General features: G+C 36.8%; 2 protein-coding genes and 1 non-coding gene across 4 annotated transcripts; 2 read left to right on the top strand and 1 right to left on the bottom strand.

The window, feature by feature from the left end:
- Positions 1-2,529: 2,529 nt before the first annotated feature.
- Positions 2,530-16,096, bottom strand: LOC146460317 (immunoglobulin-binding protein 1-like). 2 transcript variants are annotated; one of them, XM_085088223.1, is made up of 13 exons: positions 15,947-16,096; positions 13,605-13,717; positions 12,505-12,589; positions 11,032-11,085; positions 9,858-9,989; positions 9,007-9,063; positions 8,128-8,197; positions 7,690-7,775; positions 6,721-6,768; positions 5,898-6,001; positions 4,405-4,508; positions 3,563-3,610; positions 2,530-3,524 (listed from the first exon to the last, which is right to left on the bottom strand). In XM_085088223.1, exons 1-12 carry the CDS (start codon positions 16,061-16,063, stop codon positions 3,570-3,572), a joined length of 1,011 nt encoding a protein of 336 aa, XP_084944349.1. In that variant the 5' UTR covers positions 16,064-16,096; the 3' UTR covers positions 2,530-3,524; positions 3,563-3,569. The 2 variants fall into 2 exon arrangements, with proteins under 2 accessions (XP_084944349.1, XP_084944348.1); XM_085088222.1 differs by having other exon boundaries at positions 2,530-3,610.
- Positions 6,524-6,596, top strand: Trnai-aau (transfer RNA isoleucine (anticodon AAU)). The gene has a single exon. It is a non-coding gene; the product is annotated as a tRNA-Ile (tRNA).
- A 30-nt stretch (positions 16,097-16,126) lies between the features above and the next one.
- LOC146460316 (protein FMC1 homolog) lies at positions 16,127-25,508 on the top strand. The gene is made up of 3 exons (XM_085088246.1): positions 16,127-16,237; positions 17,731-17,874; positions 22,130-25,508. Exons 1-3 carry the CDS (start codon positions 16,163-16,165, stop codon positions 22,226-22,228), a joined length of 318 nt encoding a protein of 105 aa, XP_084944372.1. The 5' UTR covers positions 16,127-16,162; the 3' UTR covers positions 22,229-25,508.
- The last annotated feature ends 288 nt before the right edge of the window (positions 25,509-25,796 follow it).

Raw genomic sequence — 25,796 nt, 5'->3', positions numbered from 1 at the left:
CTTGTACACATTTCCTTCAATTCCATCAACAGGAATGCAGTAGAGTATTGAAGAACATTGCCCGCAAAACCTGTGAAATTAATCTGATATAAAAATGTCCCGTGTAACATGTAATGTGGCATTAAGGCTGTGATGCAGGGTGCAACATCTCTTTTTAGTAGTAAGGGGACCTGCAACCTAAAACTGCCCTGCTGCCTGCGTAGATGACAGTATTTTGTTCAAGTAAAGATGAGTGGCAGAAACACAAAAAAGGAGATAGAAGGAAACAAGGCTGTCTTTCAATTTCTTTAATTTGTGGTTTACATTTGGACTTGTTACTCTAACATTGCCTTTATGAAAACTACTTCCAGCTTTATGGGTTATTTGCCTTGTTATCCTGTGCCCCTGACCACAGCTGCAGTTTAGAGCAGTTTTTAATTGAGAGTCCATAGTAGTATTGTGTTTGCTTTGGTGGCATGTAATTCATGGTAAGGTGTGGGTGACTATGTGGAGGGTTAGTGTTAGGGTTGTGGGGGTGACTATATGGTACCTTACAATCAATTACTTGCCCCTTTGGTTTTGGTTTACTACACTGTGATTAGTACCACCACAACCAGTTAGAAGCAAAACCAAAACCATTTGAAGGACTGAGAGCATAACGCTCTTATACATGTAGTTTGCTGAATTATTGCCGAGGCCATAATTTAGTCAGAGAATGTTGCTGTTTTTTTTTTCCTGCTGGTTTACACTTAGTTTTGAGAAAAGTGAGGCTAAAATAGCGAATCAGCAAGAGAAAAGCAAAGTAACAAGATGCCCTTAATCGGCATTACACGGAATGCTTAATGTAGCCCCATTTATTCCCTATGATATGTTTCGCAGATATTTAAAAACTATCCTCCCTTCTAATAAGAATAAATGTAGAGATACAGTTTTTTCGCTTATTTTATAGTCAACTGTATCCTCCCTTCGCAATTGAAATAATTGAATGGTTTTATTCAGAGAGACTGCGTGATTTTTATCGTTGCGTTACCGACTGCGAATCATACCTCGAATAACTCTGCAATAACGTCATAACCCCGCTGAACTGGTCTAGCTTACTTGGCTTTGAATTTTTCGATCTGTTGGTAAAAGCGTAGTTTCTTCGCTGTGAACTCTCCCAATTTCCACCGTTTCAACTTTCGAGTACTACCTAGAACTGTTATTATTTCGATTTACCGCTCGAAAAAAGTTTGTTTTCTTTCTGAAAACGGCAGATTCGGAGTCGTAAATTCAGACATGTGGCCGCCATTGAACAAAAACATTTTTTCCAAATGATGATTTGCTTTGACGTTACACAAGTAGAGATGAGTGGGTCCCCTCCCTCGTGATAAACGTGCGAATAATGGAGTTTGATTGGGCCGCTTTTGTTCAAGACAATCAAAACAATAGATCCCTTCTGGGAGAGGGAAGAATTTAATCTAGTTTTAATGAATAAATCAAATGATGATTTGACGTCACACAGGAAGTGATGAGTGGGTCCCCTCTCTCGTGATATGTGCCTGAAAAATAGATTTTGATTGGGCCGCTTCTGTTGAAGACAATCAGAACAATATATCCTTACTAGGGGAGGACAGAGTTTAATGCATAAATTAATGTGCACATTTGTGACTACGATGAAGAAAAAAAAAGATACCCGACCGAAACCTAGACACGTCATGCCCTGCGGGCATTCCGTGTAAAAAGCAGGAAAACTAAAACCAGAGTGATGTTCTTTGATTAAACTAAAAGCCACATGCAAAAATTCAGCACTCTTGAGTGAAACAAATAACCGACCTGAAATTCAACATGATTATGACAGTTATGCTCTCAGTGTTTCAATATTATTGTGACTTACTGACATGCACTTTCCCGCACTTCACGCCATTTACTTGTACTTACTTGACATGTTCTGTTGCTTCAATGTATTGTTAATGTTTGTTGTGATTGGTTAGAGTGGTTACTATGGTTTGTGTTTTAGAGCAGTTATCAATAAATATATTGAGTGTTGTTTAACCAAATAAAAAGTAGTTACTTATCACTCTAACTAAATTATCACAAGACATGCAAACAGCACAATGAACCAATCAGAAGTCAAAGTGAATACATTTAACCCTTTCACTCCCTTGATCTGAATGTTAATTCTCCTGACTGACAGTCATACATTTCTTTAAAGTTAGTTCACAGAATTTGGTGTTACATCAAGCTATATCACCAAGTTGATGATTTTCTTAATTCTCATCACCTGTTTGGTTGACAATGTATTGATAATGTAAGGAGAAATTACATATTGATCACTCCTGGGAGTGAAAGGTTTCACTGGTACAGAGCATGGGAAATGCATGCAAGTTAGCCATGGTTGGTTTGGGTTTTCACACTATTTTCAAAACCATTGTATATATCAAGTCCTCAAACATTCCTGTTATCATGCTGTACCTCCATGACAACAGTCCCCAATGGTGATGAAAAATTCTCTAGGGTTATACAATCATTCCTCAAAAGATCAAAGTCAAAGAAACTGAACTACTCTGCAGATAGGTTATTAACAGTGTTAACTTTATGGATGCATACCTTTCTCATAAAGATTTGCAATAATGAGGTCAATTCAAAGGGGGCTTAGCTGTATCTATGACCTATGAAAATGTACACTGTCCTCATAGTGTTGTCCATGTACAATTTATGAACAGATATTAAAATTTTGGCACTGGTGACCTGAGACAAAACACTTGTTTACCTGGCTGCTAATCCTAGAGTCTGTCACCAAATAATTACTAAAGAAATAGAAACTCCTGACTTTGAGGGTTTTTAAGTCTTAGCTCAAGCTGACTTTTGCTATTTTGAAGAGAAAACTAATGTCCCCAGAAAAATTGTACAGTAATGAACCGCCACCTATTGAGTTGTGACGAATGTTTGGTTTTATCAACAGCAAAAAAAACCCATAAGGTACAGGTTTTGGGATGCATGAACCACCTGAGAGTTGTGATGCTTGCATATAAAGAAGTAAACTGTCTAAAACCTCAAAGAAAGCAGAAACTCCTTTCCCTTGAATACAATAGTACTCAACAGTGATTTGCTTCTGGCTTTCTCTGACGACCAATACAGCAGGAACCTGCCTTACAACCACCTTGTATGACCACTTATTTCTGCACTGAACTAATTGAAAGTCCAGTCACTTCCTTAGTTTTACAACCATGTTAATCCGACCAACCCATTATTATGACGACCACATTTTCACGGCCTGAAAGTGGCCATATTAATGGTGTTACACTGTAGTTACATGTGTTGCTTTCCACGAGTATTTGTAGTAGTAAACACCTACTATGCATGTAGTCAGTGGTGCTTTTCAGGAAAGTCACAGATGCAAGAAATTAACCACATTGCTTCCACTAGTTCCTTGATTGTTGGCATTTAATGTTCACCACTCCACACTTTGGGATGAAAGTCCTGCTCTACTGGCTGTGCCTTGGTAGAAGCAAGCATGGTGTTCAAGCAACATCAGCTGCAGTGTGACACACATTACAGCTCACTGTTGCATGGCCAGGGACATGTGAACAGATCCTTGTACCGTCATCTCCTCAGCCCATGTTTTCTCTGTTGCCCCAACCACGACGATGGTCTAAAAGGAATTAACGAGTCACTGATTTATAAACAAATACACGTAGTATCATGGCAAATAATTGAAGGGGTGCGTGGAGTAAGGCCCTACTTAAGTGACTTTTGATGTAAGGTCAAATTCTCGTTTTCTTTCACAAGTGAATACAAGGCAACTTGGAAGGAGAAGGAGAATCTAGCAATTCATCAGAAGTCAATTAGGGCTTTTTCCCAGGCACCCCTTCAATTTTTACCAATCAGATAATTTGCACCTTCTGGGACAAGTGAACAGTAAATCGTTGACAAGGCTTTCTTGAACTCATGAAGAGAAAACACAGGAAATCACTACCGTGAAGGAGGTTTGGAAATGTGATCTTAATTATCATAAAATTTTGTGAACTTTTGCTTCGAATTTCTCCAAGAATTATCAATAGTTTGAGAAGCTATATCAAACCCTCGAAAGAGTGTTTCCTCCTATTTCCAAACACCTCGAAGTTGGTTAAAAAAACTCAGTTGCGCCTCGTTTTTCCAACCTACTTCTCGGTGTTTGGAAATCGGAGGAAACACTCTTCCTCGTGTTTGATCTATTACTTGAAAGATGATCAAACTAACAATTTTTCTGTGAACCCTAGGCTTTATTACAAAAGAAATCAAGAGATGGCTTCATGCAAAACAAGTGAAATTTGACAAACACTTTCAAGACTTAGTTAGTAGTTGTTAGTATGCACATGCTTTTGAAGGACCATTCACCTCTCTTTTTCCTACTTACTTAAATTAACTTGGACTTGCTACAAAGACAAATTTAAGTGACAAACTAACCATCTTTCCATTCATCCCAGTCCCTCTTCTTTTGTAGTTTAGCTGGATCATCCTCATCATCAGATTCATTGTCACTTTTCTTGGTCCCGTTGTGCATCTGGTCACTGAAAAAAGCAACAGCTTTAACTTATATTTGAAACCTTTTAAGATTGACTCGGCCGTCAAATCAAGTATGGGTACATGGGACATGGAGTTTAACCCCACGTGACCTCCACTTGCACCTTGGGGGTGACTCCGCTACTCTAGAATGAGTGACAAGATTTGCAAGGGCCTTTTTCAGGGTTAAAATGGGCTCTTTGTAGCTGGGCTACTTTTTGTTACATCACAATGCCTCCTTTTGCTATCAGGGAGTTTAAAAAGCTACTGCGACGATGACGACGACAACAAGAACATCACAAACAATAAGATTTAATGAGAAAAACAAAGGTCCCACACATGCATTATAAATTTTGGCACACTTCTTTGATAATAATAATAATAATTTAATAATAATGATGATAATAGATTTTTATATTTTATCCTCAATTTGTTTTTTAACTCGGCAGTTTTCTTTTTATAGTTCCTTCAGATCGCATAGGTTACGCTGTGCGCCCTATGTGGTTCAATTTTAGCATCCATACGTTTATCAACTGCATATAGTAATAATAATAATTTCTATAGCTGTAATTTCTATAGATGTACTTGGCCAAACAACAAATGAATTTATGTGAAGTGACCAAATTCAAGGTTCTGTGAAGAACACGAACACATGAAGATAAATTTTTATTCATCCTCTGCCTCACTCCGTTTCCACCTGTTCTGTTACTGGATAGTTTGAACACAATGCTCAACAAATTGGAACAATCGCAAAGTATTACAAGTAATGCAAACATATTTTCAAGCAACATTTTCATTGGCATTGCCGTAGTGGTTTCTTAAACTCCCATAATGTCCATACATTCTGTACATCTTGGGATGGTCAGAGAAACATGGGTTTCTTAAGGACAGCACCTACAAAAACATTTTTTTGTGTGGTTTCTGACTATGTAGGGAATGAGGATCTTAGCAAAGGTTATGGGAATCCCAAAAGAAAATTAAGGGTAACTGCATTTTTTAAAGACTGAGATACAAGCTTTCATTTGGAAAAAAATAACCATACATTTTTATGTATTATTTATATCTGGGAAATTATCTCTAAAAAAATGCATGTTTATCCTCAATTTCTTTTTGTATTCCAATAACCCTTGCTAAGATCTGATTTCCCTCCATGGTCATACTCTGTGCAAAAATACCTCTGAATTAAGAGGCACTATCACATAACATATCTGGAAAATATATGGTACATAGGGTATATATACTACAAGGTATTCTAAGGAAGAAGATATAACTTGCTCCTAGCCAGAAAAATAATATTGCTAATGACAGGGAAAGTTGACTGATCATAAGCTACAGACTTTGACTTTGGTTTGATGCCAAATGAGGATGACAATGATTCAACTTTACTAATGACTTACTCTTTGTAATCCAAAACAACTTTTCCTTCCAGAATTTCCTTCTCTAGGAATTCCTCCTGTGTCATGGTAGGAACACTGGGATAACCTGCACCAAATACTTTGTTCTGATAGGAAGAACATATCAAAATCAATCACAAGGAAGAAATTAGAAAAGATTCAACACAGAGTGTAACGAAACAATAAAAAAAAGTCACCAGACAAGACAATCACCTCAGTATAATTTATAAGTCAGGCAAGTGCCAATGTTAATCTGCAGGGACAGAGGATGGCAGGAGCATTGACAGATATTCCAAAGGGAGTGGGGGCATCTAAAACATATGTGGCTTGACTGGAATTTTAAGATGGGTAGAAGGTTCCACCAAAAACCTTCCATGACAGAATTATGGGAACATTCACTTAATTAGAAACCTGATGTGATCAGGTACGAGGTTTGACTCCTGATAGGAGCACTCTGATTTTTTTTTCCGAGTATGCCTGTGTCACTGAATAATACATCATAATTTCTCATTTATTCACCAGGCTCAAAATTTTCTATCACATTAATTTTATTCCACTGTGCATATGCCACACATGACATTCCAGGATGTTTGTCCCATGAACCTAGTTTAATGGCCTTAGCTCCCTAGTCTCCTGTAGCTCAGTGGTAGAGCATCCGAACTAATAATCGGAAGGACTCAGGTTCGACTCCCGATAGGAGCACTCTGATTTTTTTTCCGAGTATGCCGGTGTCACTTACTGACTATTACATCATTCTTTACAATGTTCATGTTAGACAGTCAAATTACCATGAGCGAGGATGGAGAAAGAAAAAAAGAAACTCTACCTTGATCATCTCCCTTGTGATAAGGATTGGTTTGAAGTTCTGTTGAGACTGAACAAACAAGTTGCCGTCAGTAGTTTTCATACTGGCACTTCTGTAAAGCCTAAGCCTTGGATAAACATGAAATGGAAAGACTTCAGGAAAGAACCTTCAGGGTGGTCTTTAACAATAAATCAGATCCATATGTACATGCCAAGAAGACAACTTAGGATGGATAAGTGAATGACTATCTCAGTTAGATGGAACTATGCAGTTATGCAAAGAAAGGCTGAAAAAAAATATATTCAGGCTTAAACAGGATTGGGACCCATAACCTCTGCTCTACCAATTGAGCTATCAAGCCAACTGAGTGCTGGTCATTTTGTTAATAATTTGTAATATACCCATAGTGTTGATGAGATGAAAGTGAAATACATGTATATGAAATTCATACATTTGAACTGCAGGTGAAAGAATGAATCAATGAATGACCATTGCAGTTATGTAACTATGTTAAGTACATGTATGCAACAATACAAGGGTCATTCAGTTGTTCATTCTTTCACCGGCAGTTCAAATCTATGAATTTCACATAATTATTTAACTTTCAAGACAACTTAACTTCACACAGCTGTACTTTCCTTTGTAAAGGTGGCCCTCACACCCTCCCCCTCAGAATTTCTAATGACCCTCCATGGGGGAGGTATGGATATATTCTGGAACTGCACAAAATTGTCTTTTCTTTGTTTTGAAACTGTCAGATCTGGGTTGTTTAGATAAGGGTAAGTGGAGATGTTGTGGTTCAATTGTATTCTTGGTTTAAATAATTTATTTTCCATTGTTTCAAACTCATCATCACACATTACCATATACCCAGGAACCACAGAAAGATAAAATTCAAACCAAGGAAAAATTTGAACTGCAAAAGTCAGAGACAAAAACAGTGATGGCCTAAAGTTGCCCAAAACTCATTTCTGGCATAAGCACTCGTACCTTTGTTGCAGAGGGTTTGTTTTCTTGCTTGCTCTCGTCACCATCTCTCTTAAGTGTCTTCATGTGTTCTAGGATTTCCATTTCACCTGAAAATTTAACAAGTAAAGATTACACACACACCACTTCTGAAGATTTACACCAGGACCCAGTAGTTCAAAGCCCAATTAAGCTAATCCTGGAAGTTTGATCAGATTTTAATTACTAATCAATAAAGATTCTTCTGAAAGATTTTTGTCCCCCAGTATTTACTTAGATGTTTCTTCACCATTTGCTTAAAATTACCTTTCAAAATCATTTTTAACGAACCTCAGTAAACTGGAAATCATGGATTACCCCAAAGATGTAACTTACTAAAGATAGATAGATAAATTAAATATGTTTTGTCACACATTGACACTAAAGCCATGTGACATCCAAAACACTTGGTATGTAACTTACTATGTAGACTTGTGAGATGTTCCACAACTTTATTCACCCAAAACTTCAACAGAAGAACATAATAGCTTCTCTGTGAACAGGAAATAAATGACAAAATAACTTGGTATAGTTTCACATACCGTAAATCCTTAAATAGGTGTCTGGGAAGCCTAGTATTCTCTTAACAATTTTGTAAGTCATAGTTGAAGTTTTGAGCTGTTAATCGAGGTTTTTAGAGACTAAAAGGACATCCTTACTCTCCTTCAGTATTCCTATGTACTTTAAAGGTTATGGGGTGGAAGTGCAGTGAACATTTCTGGGACAAATGGGGGTACTTATATGAGGGGGGCCACTTATATATTAATTTATGGTAAACAAACCGTGATATAAGGAAAGTGCAGGGGTACCGCTGCTTCTGATCTGAAGATTAGTAGCTATACAGTATACTCCCATGGCCTGTTTCTCAAAAGCTCCAAAACCTACATGTACCCAGCCAGATACATGTACATTGCTAATATTTTTCAAATCCATTTTGTTTGATTGGTGGTAATACATTAGTGAAAGCTCCCCATAAAATTACAAAATTTTTTGAAATTAACCTTTCAATATCTAATGAGAAACTACATGCATGTACATGGATTTTTTTTCTAATGAAACAACGTGAGGGCAGAGGCTAGGACTTGAGTGACTAACTTACAGATCTGATCTCCAATGCGGTAACCATGAGGGGCAATGAAGCAAACAAGGGAATTCTTACAATATTATTCTCCAATTTACATTAGAGTTCAACAGAGAAAGAAGCCATGGAAGAGAAGGGGAAGCAAGGGTATGAAACATGAAAAGAGGAAAGTCTTTGCACAAATAACTTTGTAATCACAACCTGATTAAGGTGTGCAGTACCTGAGTGTCTTCATCTAGAGCAGTTTTTGCAGTATCACTGAGGATGGCTCTGAGTTCCTATAATAACAACATTAATCATAACTATAACAAAATTCTTGAATCTGATTGGGGGGTATCAGCAGGTCCTATGTGAGCATTAATTGGACAGTTTATGCATCATGCCTGGTGTTATTGGACAGTATGCGTCATTTGTATGCAATGTAATTAAAAAGAGCTTGAAACTTAACTCAAATGTTGTCCTCTATTTATTCACCGAAATGTTAAACTGTTGGCTTTTTTTTTTTCAAGTTTTGTTGGAGTTATGATTAATATTGGTAATAGGACTGAGTGGAGCCCAATTCTGTTTGTATGATTACAGACTGAATTGGACTCCACTCAGTCCTATTATCATTTTGAACTAAAAGACTAAGCCATGCATTTTAACTTCCCAAGGAAAAAAAAGAGGATGAACTGGGCAATGTACAACTAAACTTAGGAGGAAAGGAATTGGCTTGGATGGTGATGTCACTTGATTAATATTGAGACCCTTTCAGCCTCAATGTCAAAATGTATATTCTCCTCACTCTCCTCCATATATTTCTTATGCTACTAGTTGGGAGATTTTGTCTTAAAATCAAGGAATTTCATCTTTTATTTCCCTTATTCTCCTAACTTAAATGTTTAATCAAGCAGCAAGATTGTAAGGAGAAATTAGATATTAGTCACCACTGGGGCTTACAGGGTTAATAACCATTAGCTTGCCCACTATCATACACACCCTTGTCATTTGAAGTTGTTTGTTACCTGTTTCTTGTTTTTGTAGCTTTGTCCTGTGAACTGTTTAAAGTGTACAATTAATTCCTTTTCACTACCTTTAGCCTTCTTTCTTGTTCTTTTTGCTCCTTGTATCTTGCTACCTTTTCCTGACGACTGTATGCCATTTGTTGAAGATTCCTTCCCTTCTCCTCAGATGTACTAGAATTTTCTAAATATCTGGACAGGTCCTTTAAAAAGAAAACGAGAAAGTTTAATTTATAATTCAAGTGTTCCTAAATAGTGAAACAACTGCATGCATAACAGGATTTCCCTCAGTTTTGGCATTTAGCCCACAATTCATTCATTCCAAGAAACCTTGGCCAGTTATTTTTGTAGTCTTGCAGAAAAGTAAATCAGTCGAAAAGACTCATTCCCCAAATGGCACATTGTGTAGTTTCACAAAATCTCCATAGTGCTTAAAATTGTTTGGCTTATGAGACCCCTCCCCACGCCTTAAACTTTCCTTTTCTTTTCATTTGGGGAAGGGGGTGGGGAGGGACTGGAACCACGCATTTCACTTTGGGGCCTTCTATGTTTAATTTCAGAAAGGATGCTCTTTTTGCATGAAATTATCTCCACAACGATGAACACGTTCTTTCAGTTGTTTAACATAATAATATGACAGTTTTACAAAATTATTGCAGATGCATACATGTAAGAGGGATAGTTTCTAAAGAAACTGTGGTGCTACATCAGTGGAGGAGTATAAAAAATAAGCGAAGAGATTTGAGTGCTGATGTTTCAAGCGTGAGGCTTTCAACTTGCTGTGATGAAGGGCTAACGCTTGTAATGTTAGCACTCAAATCTCTGCACAGTGTCCAAATTATTTTATCAACTCTGTTGATAAAACCAAACATTGCACATACAGTCACAGCTGTTTAAATTAAGAGTTCTTGTGCGTTTGTTTGTTCTAAATTATTTGAAAGTCTGTATGCATAACGGATTTAAATGAAGTGGCTCCCCTCTCTAAAGATCATGAAACTACAGGGACTTACAAACATGGGTGCAAAGAAGCACTACATGTACTGAATGTAAACTTTCTTGTGTCCCTCAGGAAAAAAACACTACAATGGAAACTAGGCTGTAGCCACTAGCTTTCTCATTAATAATAGCAAACACATGCAATCTTCAGTTAACTAATACACCCCATTTAATGCTGAACAAATCAGAAAAACATGCCACACCACTTGAACTGAACACTAATAAAAGAATCAAAAAGGTTATCCTTACCATATCTGTTACTCCATAATTTTTGCATCTTTTTAAATAATCTACAAAATAAATCTATAGAACAAAAATAAAAATGTTAAAAACACCATAATGAAAACAGAAATTGCTACCCTTGAGAAAGTTCTGAGAAGAGCGAAAATTTAATGGAAAAATAAATTTAAACAGGGTTCCAATTGAAACTGCAAATAACATAAAAAACACTTCCACTTCTACACTGTTTTTTCCCAACCCCCCTCCAAATAGACACCCTTGATAATTTACAGCAATTACAGAGATAGCAGCTGATACGTTAGTATGTGCTAATGCTTTTGTCTGTTTATCATTCCTTTAAACAGGATGAGACTGTTTAGTCAGAGCCAGCACTGCTCCACAATCAACTAAGTATGAAGAGCTGGTGTAGTCTATTGTAGGACGGAACAACAGTGATTGGTTGGTTGATTGATTGATTGATTGATCGGTCCATCAGTTGGTCAGTTGTTGGAAGGATGGGTAGGTCAAATTTCATTTAGTTGGTTGATCTGTGGTTGACTGTTGACTGATTGACTGACTGACTGCATGGTTAACTGACTGATTTGTCAGTTTATTCAGCGAGTCTGTGACGTGATAGTAATTTATGCCCTAGGCTATCTATAGTCAACTCTCGCCTTGCAAACACTCGCTATTACAGACATTCCGATAACACAGACGGCAACAAAATCCCGGCAAAAATTAATTACAGATGTTTGACTGAAATAAATTCCCGCTATTTCTGACTCTCGTTATAAAGGAAACTAACTCACTGTCCCGAGGGTGTTCGCAATAAAGGGAGTTGACAGTACATACCCAAATTGTTTCTTTTTACAGGCTTAGCATTTGCAGTAATCACTAATCACATAAAACCGGTTTGTTAAAAATGCTGACATAAAAGTTCCCCATATTGAATGAATCCCCATTAATCACCATGGGCTTAACTTTTATGTGAAGTTGTCAGAGAGAACTGACAAAAATGACCAGTTTTGAACAAAAGTGCATCAGGGAAATTTTTTCAGTTTGATGGATGCCTCTGATTAATAATCCAGAGGAAATATACATAAGTTGGTGCAAAAAAAACTGAAGACCTGAAATAATCTTGCATATACCGTCTGTAACAAGTTGTATGAGTAGGAATCTTTAGTGCGCGAACAGACGACGAGAGAGATAGATGGGCTCTCGTTCAAAATGGGGGTTCAACAAGCTAATCTTTATTGAAATTGAGGTCATGACATCAGTGTGCCATGAGGCTGAGACAGTGTCACGCAATAACAATATTGTTACACAGTCCTCTAAAACAAGACTGTCAAAAAAGAAAAAAAAAAGACTGTATAACAACAGTGAGTGAATTTCAATGACCAGGCGAGTACATGTACAGGATTTTTGGTCTGTTTCTTTGCCAGCATCATAACGTTAGAGCCTTCTGGCATGGACAACTTGTAAAGATCTACCAAACAATCCCACCTTTGCAATTTTAAGTATTGTCATTCTGTCAGGAGCCATTTGTCTGAGAAACAGGTCTCCAAGAAATGCAGGCAGCAAAAGAAATCTGTGGAAAAGTGAAAGGACAGAGGATATTATATCATGGCAAGAAGATGTGCATTTAATGCCTAACCCTTTAACCCCTAATATCAAAGAACAACTTCTCCTATCTTATCCCCATACTGTTCTTACAGAAAAAAACTGGTTTTTAATCTTTTTTTAATCACAAAATTATATAAAAAAAAATTCACCTTAGGTGATCATATCATTATGGTAATGGTAATGGTATTTATATATCACATTTTTTATAGACATATATTCAAATGCGGTTTACATTACTTCAGTGCAAGGGTGAGATCGGACATCAGCATATATAATTCACATGACCTCCGGGGTTGAAAAAGCATTGATATTGTAAACCAGAAATTTGAAGTAATAAGCTAATTTCTTATCCATTTAGCACTTTCCTAAGACAAGGATTACTGCTGCAGAGTTCAGATCACAGCCATAATAATCATTATACTCTGCCACAATTTCCAGAGTGAGTAATTCCCTTTTATAGCCTGTGATTTTGCTCGGAAGATTGAAGGGATCTCTGCTCACAGATCAGTATCTATAGGTACAATTAGTTTATCTGTGTGACTTGTTGAAGGATTAACTGTGGATAAATAAAGTATGGCTATGTTGTGGTTCAAGATTTTTTTGGGTTTAAAAGTTTTCAAACCAGATTTTTATTTCCCTTTGTCTCTGTCTGATTGTGGTAATGAATACTACAAAAAGGAAAATAAAATTAAACTGGTTTGAAAAATTTAAACCTCAAAACTATGAGACTGTAGCTAATAACTGACTTTTAGGTGCCCACATCATCCATCTGAGCGATCCTGAGTGGTACTCTATTTTTACAACGGGTGGGAAATAAGTCCAAGGCTTAAGAAGCTGAGGCTCTTAGATGAATGGAGAGAGCAAAACCTATGAAATGTTCAAGACTAAAATTTAACAACCCAAGTATCTTTTGAAAGGCCATTCAATACCAGTTGTGAGATAGTTTGAAATTTGTTGCAGTATGTAATGTATAGACTAACCTTAATTCAGAAGTCGGCACCTCAGCTAATTCTTCATTTGTACTGAACAAACCCAGACTGTTCACCATCTCTGTAGCACGCACAAAATGATTCACGGCTGAGGTCACCTTTTTCTACATTGGGAGGCAAAGAAGAAAAAACACCATAAAAGCTCTTCAAAGTCAGCTTTTTGGATAAGTCCCACTCCCTACCTATCTGTTTAAAAACTCTGATGCACTGATAGTAAAAACATCAGTTGATTGCCCATAGGAAGATCTGGCCTTTAATGTGCAGATTAGGACATTAGAGAGTTTAATCAGGGCGTACCTAATCGATATTTTCGATACTCGATTGAAATCGATACTAATTAATTGATTAATATCGGAAATCAATAGAAATCGATCACTCACGTCTTTGTGACTATCGATCTTGATCGATTTCTGTAATTAGTTATCAATTTTATCGATTTGTTCGAAAAATATCGAAAAGTAAATGGACGAAGATTCTCTTTCATAAAGTTCGCAGTTTTACTCTAGAATGAGTCACAACTCACTTGAACTAAAACATAGCAGTCCAAACTGAACTGATGAACATTCCCTTTACACTTTATTTAAGATTGACTATAGGATTTTTATTACTGAAATTTTGAAACTGAAAAGGATTAAAACATAAACACTGCAACTGTTACGAAACTGTCGTTTCCGCTTCCAATCCTTTTCTGAAAATATACTTTGAGGTGTTATCCTTAGTAAGCTATTCCACAATTGTGATCCTCTAAACGCTTTCGAGAATTTACCATAGTTCGTTCTTTAATAGTGTAGTTATTGCTGATATTAAAGACGTTGTTTGAATGAGAAAAGTTGTCGTTTTTGTGGTCAGCGGGTTAAAAGCCTAGACAAGCACTGCGTAAGCCACCATGCGTACCTCCCCATAAGCGCTCGAAAATTACCCTTCAAAATTCTTGGAGAACGGATGACAGTTTGCCAGTTTTTACACTTGTGGCTCCGGATAGTTACTGCGATTCTGACAATTCTAGAGTACAAGGATGGGTAAAAGTTTTCCTTTGATTTGTTTGTTAGTTATCATTATTCAATAATCGTAAGTACAGCAAAGATCGAGTACACAGTTCACTGCACCATAGGACTGCTGGGCTGAAATCTGCTGAAATATTACTTTAAAAAGCTTTACAACGCTGATCCTGATGAAAAAAAAAAACAAAAAACAAGAAAACTCGCTACCACTGGAGAAAGTAACATCATCTTTCTCAACAAAGCGGTTTCAAAGGTAAGCTTGAAGGTAAGTGTTATGCAGTGTTATGATAAGATCAGATCGCGTGTTTGATTTTCGATTTCCACCGATGTGACAAAAAATTGTGATTATTGACTTCAATCGATTAAATTGACTAATCAATCAACAAATATCGAGTATTATCAATTAATCAATTACATTTTCGATGATCAATTTTGATCGATTAGGTACGCCCTGGTTTAATGTGTCAGTCAAATCCAAGAGTGCAGATCTTGAAATGATTAATCTAGCGAGTGGGAAATTCAACACTTTGTGAGCCTTCGATGGGGCATTTGACCGTAAAATTGCCAACATGATGGGAAATTTGACCAAAAATTTTTCAAAAAAGTCAAATGCCCGGGGGTTTGCCCTGGATTTGAGTACAAGTACGACTTTTGAAGTTCAATGCAGTCAGTTCCTCAGAACTCTTACACTTTCCTGTTGCTTACCAGTATATAGGGAGTCTCTGGAAACAATGGTCTGGCAAGTGATTACCTAATAAAGTATCGGAACTGAGTGCCATATGGCACAAAAAGTCATTACATGCCCAATATTGGATCCATAATTTTGTATCAAATTTGGACACCAAACAGACCTTGGAGAGATCTGCACAATGGAAGCATAAAATCTTTCCCCTTTCCTACATAAGACATGATTGACCACCCCTCCATTTTTTGTAACTTTTTCCTCTTACACTTTTAAGACCAAGTCACCATTTGACAAGAGACTATGTGCTAAGATCTGCAAATTAAGCTATAGTTTAGGGGTAAAACCCAGTGTATACAAGAAGTGAGATGTATTTTAAGGTTTATATTTTCTCGTTTTAAACACTTTTCATTCTCCTCTGTTACTTCCTTTGTCTTAGCTGGAATGATTTATTCAATGCCCCAGATAAAACCTTTTAATTGGTGTATTACAGTTGGTGTAGGGGTTTACAGTCGCCGTTTTACAAAAATACGACATTTCCCATGGGAGTGAAAGGGTTAAGTAAGCTTAATTAATTAAGATTAAAAGCCAGCTGTAGTTTTCGGTTCCATCACGGTAAATTATTAATCCTGTCAAGTAATAAATCTTACCTGGAATACTTCTGAATTGCTGGGTTCATCACCATCTTCGATTTGGCTATGCAATAAAAATCCCTGTTCAAAAACATCTTTCAAAGACGTTTCGTCTGCACACTCGGCCGCCGCCATCTTTGATGGTACAAATATCGCGTTACATGACGTGTTCCTGCTTGAAACGTGTAGCCTCTGAGTGCGTGGGCTCAAGAAATAAAAATTCTCCAAAAAAACATGGGTTCGGTATCTCCACGCTTGCAAGTCCTTCGTAGAATACTAAAGGAGTTAAAGCTGTTATCTACATTTAAGGTACATGTAATATGTAAATATGATGCATTCATAGCTGAGAGATATTGTTGTTGTAAATAAACGAAAATCACGGGTGGATCCTAAACTAGCGTTCGTTTTCACCACGTTGAAATCGTGTAATTACATGAGCCAGTGACTTGAGGCCATCAAAACAACTCCTGGACGAATCTAGATTTGCAGAATGAGTAAACTAGGAAAGAAACAGTCACAAGTCCTAACAAGAACAGGGGATTTTGTACACCCCACCCCTCTCCCCGGCTGTAAATTTGACATGTGGTGTAGGGAGCAAAATGTAGATAAAAAGTCTATGGAAGGAAGGAAAAGAAAGGAGAGTAACCACCTTGTGTCCCAATATCCGTACATAAATCTCATCAATATATAGTTAGGAAGGCAACTTATGCAGCTACAAAAAGAAAGCCTAAAAAAAATTCCAGGCTTGAATGGGATTCGAACCCTTGACCTCTGCAACAAAGATGCAGTGGTGGTAAGCAACTGAACCATCAAGCCTGGTTTCATCGGCAGTTCAAAGATACAAACTTGACTTCCATACAAATTCTGCTCTTCAGCCTCCATAATTATATCCAGTGTAGTATATTTAGTAATAACATGCAGACTACATTGTATTTGTGATTGTTTCCTTTATTCCCATGCATCCTCCATATCTTTGATCAAGCAGTGGTTTTGTTGGGAGAAAATATCTGAAACTGTCCACTAAAGGCTTACATGCTGAGAACCTTGTGGTGGATGGTTCAGAGCCATACAGATTTCCATGTGTTAGTAACAACTAGGGCTTAAAAAAAAACTACTAGGGCTTTTCATACTTAGGGAATGGGATCATTTTATGTGTTTCCATGGAGTTCTGGAAACATGAAGAGAAGTTTGGAAAAACAATAAACCTGTTGAGAAACTACTTGCCGACAACTCATGTTTCACTGTTCTTTGGAGTTTCCCAATTCTTTTGTTGTCTCAATAAACATAGAAAAAAATGTGAAAGTAATGTAGTTATGTTTTAAGCCTGGTGAATAAATGATAGAAGTATTTTTTCAGTCAGTGACACAGATATACTCAGAAAAAGGAAATGGTAATTGGAACGTCATAGGTTCGACTCCTTAATTTTCTTTGTCCACGTAATGTCTGTGCCATTTAATGAAAAAATACATCTAACAAAACAAATGTTTTGTACAGTCAACTCTTGCCTTGCAGAAACCGCACTATTATGGACATTCTGATAAAATTATATGGACAGGTATATCCCCGTTTGTCTGAAATATACTCCCACTATTACAGACTCTCGCTATCAAGGACACTTACTCACGGTCCGGAGGGTGTCCTTAATAAAGGGAGTTGACTGCATTTCCTTAATGAAAAAATCTGCGAAAGGGTTACCATGTTTCCATACAGCCATAAAAATACAGTTTTCAACCTATCACAGCACATATTCACTAACTGTTATTATGGTACTTTTTGTAATGAAATGTAATATATCCTCTCAGGAACCAATCATGTCAACAGTAGAAGGCCAATATCTGATGTCAGAGTACCGTCAGTTTTCTCACGCTGGAGAAAAAATAGCGGACATGGTTTACTTTGAGAGCCAGTATTATCTGTGTTTGCTTCAAAGCCAGAGATTAGCTCAGGTGAGTTTTATGTGATACAGCATACAATTGCCCTTTCCAGGGTTCAGTTCTGTTTAGTTTATTGATTTGTCTAACATATATGTTGTAGGTTAAAATGAATCCAGGTTAAAATGATTTCAACCTAGGTTGATTTGTATTTTCCTTTGTTAAGGTTGGGTAATTTACATCTGAAACAAAGGAAAATACAAATTAACCTAGGTTTAAATCATTTTAACCTGGGATTCATTTTAACCTACAACATATACACACTCACAAATACAATATTAACAAAACATTAATGAGACAAGGTACCCAGAGGAAGCCAATAAGGCTTAAGTGACGGACTACCTTGGATAATTATATGAGCCTCTCTATGGGTACCCACGGTCTTCGTTTTATTCGCGATTTTTTCTCAAATCTTCGTTTTTTTTAGGAAGATCTTCGTTTTTTCAGATTGAAATGGTTTAAACGTTTATTCAGTGTTATTCACAATTGATAAATATTTCACTTCAATAGCAAATTGCATAACTCACTGTTTAAATTCACGAAAAGCAATATAAAAAGTTCTTGAAACAATAAAGGATTGTTGGATTCTTTGGCGACGTTTTAACCCCATTTTAACATGCTAGCTGCTGATGAGATTCCAAGAAATCAAAACTGCAGTATTGTATGAGAAACAACATTAGACACTCGCCAGAAGAAATACACCAACATCCTAGAGACTCGCAAGAACGTTGTCTGTCTTAGCTTTAGATGGTCTGCTGCGGATGCGAGCTAAGCCACAAAATAATGGAGGTACATGTCAGCTCTAAGAACAAAATAGCTGTTTTTCAGATAAGAAGCAACTCAGAAAGCTAAAAGACAGCGCTACAACGAAGCTATAGCTCTCGAAAGTGAGAGACAACAATGATAAGCTTTGTAAAGATGACGATCTGTTTAACACTCATATCCGTGCAATCCTCACGCAGCGAGATACACTAGCAGAAGCATTAATTCACGAGTTAAGAAATCCACGGATCCTGTATCTTTACAGACAACATTTATTTAGCGCTACCTAAACTCTTGAAGTCAAAAGAAGCCGATAAGCTTAACAAATGTCACAGAGCTATCATACGCAATGGCATTTAAACCTAATCCTTACGGCTCTTAGTGATTAGTAAGAAACCCTCCATTCAGTATATTTGAGAATTCCCCCTCACGATCAAGACAAACACCATTAAGAGCGGTCGCATCACATTTTGATCTAAAGGGAAGATTCTCTTATACAAAAGGAAAATCGCTTAAAGACATATGCATGCTTGTAAAACCAAAACTGAAAAGGCTTTTTATCAACACAACGGACACACAGTGGGAGTCGCGCAGGTCTGTCAACCCAATTTTGACGCACAGAAATGTGGTTAAAAATGCCAAAATTCAGAAATAACAAATACTTTCTGTAGCGTTTACGAGTTTTGACAGTTTTAATTTATATCTGAGTGTTCAATTTGATCACGCAAATTTTGGTAAATTTTCAGATCTTCTCTTCAATCTTGAGATCTTCGTTTTTTCAGCGGTGATCTTCGCGTCTTCGATTTCTTCGGAAATACCCATAGAGAGGCTCATTATATTGTTAAAAATAACTTGATAAGTCTGTCTTCAGCAGGACTATCTATCTTAATATAATATTTCTAATATACGAAAATGATAAAAAAAGTGAAAAGGAAAAAAACAAAAAGAAAGTGAAAAAAAAAAGAAAGAAAAAAGCACACTCAAGTACAAGTACAGTAAAAGAAGTAATTTTTCCTATATTAAGAGAGAAAACCTAAGTTTCTGAACTTCGGGGTTAAGAGAATTTTAATTTTAATTCTCTTAAAGGGAACCTCCACTCTCACAACAAATTGACGGGTAAGTGTTGGAAATAGTGTCTAAATTCTAAATTTTTGTCTGAAACGTAGAAATGACATTCAAGTGTGTTAAAAATTAGATATGATTATCGACAACTTTCACTTTTAAATTTCCTGGGGGCAGTCATTTTGAATTTTATGACGTGTAATGGTTGCTGCTATTGTTATTCAGCAGAAGTCCTGTTGTGTAAAACAATTGAGCAACCTTATTACGTCATGAAATCCAAGATGGCGGCGTGCAGGAAATTTTAAAGTGAAAATAGCCGATAATCAAATCGTGATATTTCCGAAACTGAAATATTATTTCCATGTTTTCCAATGAAATTTCAAAGAAAATTGTATTTTCAATAATGTAACGTCAACATGTTTCGAGAGTGTAGGTTTCCTTTAACTTAAAAGTTCAAGTGGAGATAGGGGACAAGTTTATAAATTTTCATTTAATCAGTAATTGGAGTGCATCACAAGAAAGATCACATTAATCACTTTACCAAGTTTGAGTTGCAATCATGTACTAAACGGCTTTTAAAAATGGGGAAAATTAGCAACTTTGCATGGATTTGGGGGATCTAAGAATTAGAGACATTTGTAGGGAGTTTGGGCGACCTTTGACAGGGCACAGCCTGGTTACTACACAATGAAAGATAGCCAAACTTGGTAAACTTACTAATTTTATGTGATATTTCTGGCAATGGGGTTCATTTCTTCTTATGGCACAATTTGAACAGTGTGTAAACTAGGGCCCAGTCCCTTTATCAACTTCAGAATGGGCAATTGAACAGAAAATCATTGTCTATAAATTGTTTTTTTTTTAACAACTTTTATTTGCTTTACATAACACAATATAATACTGAACACTACTTACACTATTTACAATAAGTACAATACTAACAATACTTACTATGCTTATATTGTTAATAGTACTTACTATATTTACAATATCTACACTACTCTATTCACAATATAATATTTACACTGCTTAACAATATAGTGCTTACGCTACTTACCATATAGTACTTAAAACTTTAACACACTACTTACACGCTAATGATTGTAACATTGTAGGTTAAAACAAAACTAAGAATATGAAATTAATAACATTTACTTACTCAGATATAATATTCCTGGAATAAAATACCATTACACAAACAAACAAAATATTTAAGGAAAAAAATAATAACAGAAGAAATGCCCAAGTTCACTGAAATTTTTGTGAACACTTTCTTGTCATTGCAATCTCTCTAAGTACTTGAAATTTGTCTTAAAGTCCCAGAAGAAAGTCTTGAAAATCTATTTCATCTTGATGACCATTGTGCAGAAGATGTGGTATTTTGCTAATAAAATTCTGGTATATGTTTTTTAGTGGAGGATTGTATGTGACGTCATGGCGGCCATGTTGGTGGAAAGGAACAATAAGATTTTTCTCCTCAGGGAATTAACTTCCATTTTTATGCAAACTTTGTGAGCAAATTTTCTTTTGTTTTGTCCACCAACATGGCGGCAAAGTAAACCACCTATTAGTGGCTAATGGTGTCTTAAACTCCTGCCTCCTCAAATGTTTTCTCTCTGGGCCTGGTTGTTCATAAGCTGATTAACACCTATCCATGATTTTTAAAAGTTAACTGAGGTTTTCATCTTGTTTGCTAAAATTGTTTTCTAAAGGTCAATATTAAGCAAATGGCAAAGAAATGTCTAGCTCAAAACTGAGGGGGCAAAAATCGTTTGGAAAAATCTTGATTGAGTAAACTTGAATCAAAGTTCACATTAACCCAGGATTAGCTTAAGGATGGTGCCCACTAATACAGAAGTATTTTTGCACAGTTTATGTCTACGCAGGGAAAAGCATATCTCAGATCTCAGCAGGGGCTAGTGGAATCCAAAAAGAAAACTGAGGGTAACCATGCCATTTTTTTTATATAGATATTCAAACAACAATAATTTTAAAAAGTGCTAAAATACAAAGCAATGTATGGCATTTTTTCCCAAATTGAAGCTTGATTATCTCTGAAAAATGCATGGTTACCCTCCAATTTTCTTTTTGGATACCAGCAGCACTTGCTAAGTTCTGCTTTCTCCGCATAGTTTTTAAACCACACAAAACTATCCCTGTATTAGTAGGCACCACCCATAGGAAACCTGAGTATCTTGAAAATAACACAATCATATGAAAAATTAACCATCCAAGTTACCCATTCCCTTCTGAATGGTTCATAAGCAAGGAAGTAAATTAAACAGGCTTGGGTCATAGCAAGCAAAGGTGAAAAAGTCTTTTGTCTCATGACCATGTGCAGAACCATGAACCCCTCCCTTTAAGTAGTAATTTTGTAAGGAGAAATTATGTGCTGGTCACTACCGGGACTTAAAGGGTTAAAGGGCTGAAAATGTATTATTTCTAGGCACTTCACATGAAATACAAGGGAGCAGGAGAGAGATCAGTGGAGGAAACAGCTGGTTTGGTAGGTTTTAAACTTCCTAAGCAGTACAAAGAGCCTTGAGCTGAACTGGAACATGTACACTGCACAGTGAAGAGCATCATGCCAGACAAGCTAAGTGAATGTGTTAACAGCTGGTTACATGTGTTCTGGAAAGTTACAGTTCTACAACACGAGCAAATTCTAAATGAGGCTAGCCTGCAAAGGATTATTGAGTCTGTTGATGGAAGAAAGAACATACCTTTAGATGAGTGGAAACGTGATTCATATGGCACGTGTGCAGCTTGATAGCAGAGTGGAAGTACAAGTGTAGACAAAGGACTTGTGATTAACACTGCTCTTGTATAGGGTGAGTGGTTATCTGAATTTCATGTATTGGAAACAGCAACTTGTTTCACTACATTACAGAGAGGGAAAGAGAGAGGAATTTGGGACTAAAAACACATTTAATCAATGGAATGACTGGTGTACTCCATGGGAGAGAAGCAAAAGCTTGCACAAAATATTCAACATATTGAAGTAAAAAGGAATAAAAGACGAAGTGTTGTTCCAGAAAATATCCATAGCTCCCCCCACCCTTCTTCCCCGTCAAATTTCAAATCACCTTCCATGGGGTGGCTATGCATATTTTGTGGCACCGCATAACAGGCATTTTAATAACAAGTAAATATTGAAGAGCACGTTCTTCCATTTAATTTACTTCTGCCATTGTTCGTCTGTCAGGGGTTTCATTAAGGCTTTGAACAGCCAGACAAGAGATTAGTGCACCCAGGCAAGTTAGCTAACTTGGATATGTTATTTTCTGGAAAAAGTAGGGGTTCAGAATGTTAAAAGCAGCCAGGTCAATTTGCCTGGTACCCGGACCTTGGTGAAACCCCTGCAATTGTGGCACAACCAAATCTGGATTAAGGACTGTGCATCCCTTTTCTACTGTACATACATTTTGTTGATGCCAGGATGGTCTGAGAAATACTAATTTCTTTATGAAGGTGCCTACTGATTCAAAGGTATTTTGTGCGGTTTATGATTACACTGAGAAAGAAGATCTTAGCAAGGGATATGAAGGTGCCTACTGATTCAAATGTATTTTGTGCGGTTTATGATTACGCTGAGAAAGAAGATCAGCCCTTTCTAAGATCTGCTTTTCCAACATAGTCATAAACTGCACCAAAATATCCCTGTGTTAGGACACACCGTCCTTAAGTGGCCTTTGACTTGCCACGTTTGTCGCAAAGTAGCTAACTGTTTGTTATCCAAATCCTATTTTGAGTGCTACTGTCGCCAGTGTTGAATTGCTACAAACCGAGTTAGCTTTTCTTAAATTTCAAAACGTTTGTCAATTTAAGGACGGTGCCTACTAATACCGAAGTATTTTTTCGCGGTTTCTGACTTCCCGGGAAAAGCAGATCTTAGCAAGGGCTATTGGAATCCAAAAAGAAAATTGGGGGGTAACCACGCATCTTTTAGAGATAATAAAGCAACAATAATTCTTAAAAGTGCCAAAATACAAAACAATGTATGGTTTTTTTTTCCCAAATTGAAATTTATTTTTTTCTGAAAAATGCGTGGTTACCCCTAATTTTCTTCTCAGATTCCAAATAACCCTTGCCAAGATCTACTTTCCCCCTGAAGTTAAAAATATTCCTGTTTTAACAGGCACCACTGTTAAGAAACCCAACTGTTTCGGACCATCGCGAGATGCGCAGAGCGTATGCGCAGTAGCAAAAGTAGGCACCGTCCTGTGTTGCTCCAAGATAACAGTTGGTACAGGTATTTGCCACCCATGTCTACTCGCTAGTCCTAAGTTTGAAATTCTGTACGGAGTATACAAATCATCTCATTTACTGTCATAATAAACAGGGTTAGTTGTTTGAGAGCCGATTAACGTTTTTAAACCCTCTTTTTAAACTGCAAAATCGATTTCTATGTTTAAATTTTACCTGAAAAATAAATTGATTACTGATTTTTTTGTTAATAGTACGTCATGATAGTATTTAGTATCTTATTAGTATTCATTTTATTATAATTGTATAGTATGTAGTGATAATATCTATTACATAATTAATTCTTATAGGTATGTTTGTATTGTTAATTGCATTGTCACTGAAAAGCCCCACCAGGGGAGTGTCAATAAAGTATTGTATTGTAAACTAATGGTAAAGAAAAGTCAACGACAAAAAATCTTTTTGAAAAATCTTTGTCGATTAGCAATTAAACTCGAATCAAAGTTTGCGTTAATCCAGGATTAGTTTAATCGGGCTTTGAACAACTGGGCCCAGGGAAGCATGTTTCGCTTACCAAAGTTGTGAGCAGTAACAGCTGTATCAGATCATCTGGGTAGGCACACCTTCGGAAATTCTTACAACTAAATCCACTGAATCCAATTTAAATACAATATCTCTAACAATACCAATGGTTGCTTGAGGAAACGTTTAGTGACAATTCTAACGCAGTAATCATTCCATCTAACATCACCCAAGGTGATAATCAGATCATTGTTATACGGTTGTTTTTTTATTTATTTTTACACAATCAGTATTAAAACAGAAAATCACCCCACCCTTCCCACAGAAGGGTTTCTGTGTTTGGAGCCCCCACTCCTCTGGAAATTGCAACTTCACTTCATGGTTTCCTTTGAAAAGTTTTGGATTTTGAGACCCCTCCCCCTTGGTATGTACACTGGCCTTCCATGGGGTGGGTATGCATATTTTCTGGAACTACGTGAATGTAAAAATGTACACTAATTGTTTTTCCATAGTTACTTGAGGGACTGGTGATGAAACCTTGCCATGACAACAGTGATGCTGCAATTAACAGTATGTTGGAAGGGCCGCGACCTTGCACAATCCTTTATTTTAACGTTCACACTAAATTTGTATTGACAGGAACGTTTCTACGGGCTATCAAAACTACACAAGCCTAACATACCCATGCGACCCATAGTGGTCTGTGCAGGGTCAAGGCCAAAAATGCTAACAAAAACATATAACAAAGAAGTTTGTCAGGCTTCATAATCATTGACTTTTATTAACTATGCGCTTTTCCATTAAATGGTTTTAAACGGAAAACGGTTCCCATAAAACCATTTAAACGGATAGCTCAGATCATTAAACGGATAGGTGAAAGCGTTAAATGGTTAATCCAAATTATTAAACGGATAGCTAACTGGTTAACCAAAGTCAAAGATGTAAACGGTTGAGCTGTCGTGATCGTTTGAGGGGAAAGTTACAACGTTAAGCGGATATCGTTGATGGTTCATATTATTTTCAGCTTTTTGTGTTTATGGTCATCCCAAAGATTAATTGTTTCAGGTATTTAATAAAAAGAACGTGAGCACAAACTGGAGATTGCTGTGATTTACATCAAACGGCCACAAGTCCAACTCTTTCGTCACACTTGCGTTCCTTCGAAGTGCTAATCAACCAGTGGCAGTCAGGGTGTCATGGCAAACCAGTGTTGTTGAAAACAGAGCAAAATTGTTACTGCACATTTATTTCGTCTTGACAGCACAATGGAAGGCTCTTTTTGGTGGCAGGGTGCTTACTAGTATTCTCTCCAAGATAAAAATCCACTGTGAGAACAGTAACAGACACTAAACTATAAGATTAGTCATGAGAATTAAGAATATGAT

Source organism: Pavona decussata, unplaced genomic scaffold (assembly GCF_977016875.1).
Source record: "Pavona decussata unplaced genomic scaffold, jaPavDecu1.1 SCAFFOLD_214, whole genome shotgun sequence".
Lineage (NCBI taxonomy): Eukaryota > Metazoa > Cnidaria > Anthozoa > Scleractinia > Agariciidae > Pavona > Pavona decussata.
Note: the sequence above shows the minus strand (reverse complement) of the source record. Positions and strands in the feature narration are given on the sequence as shown.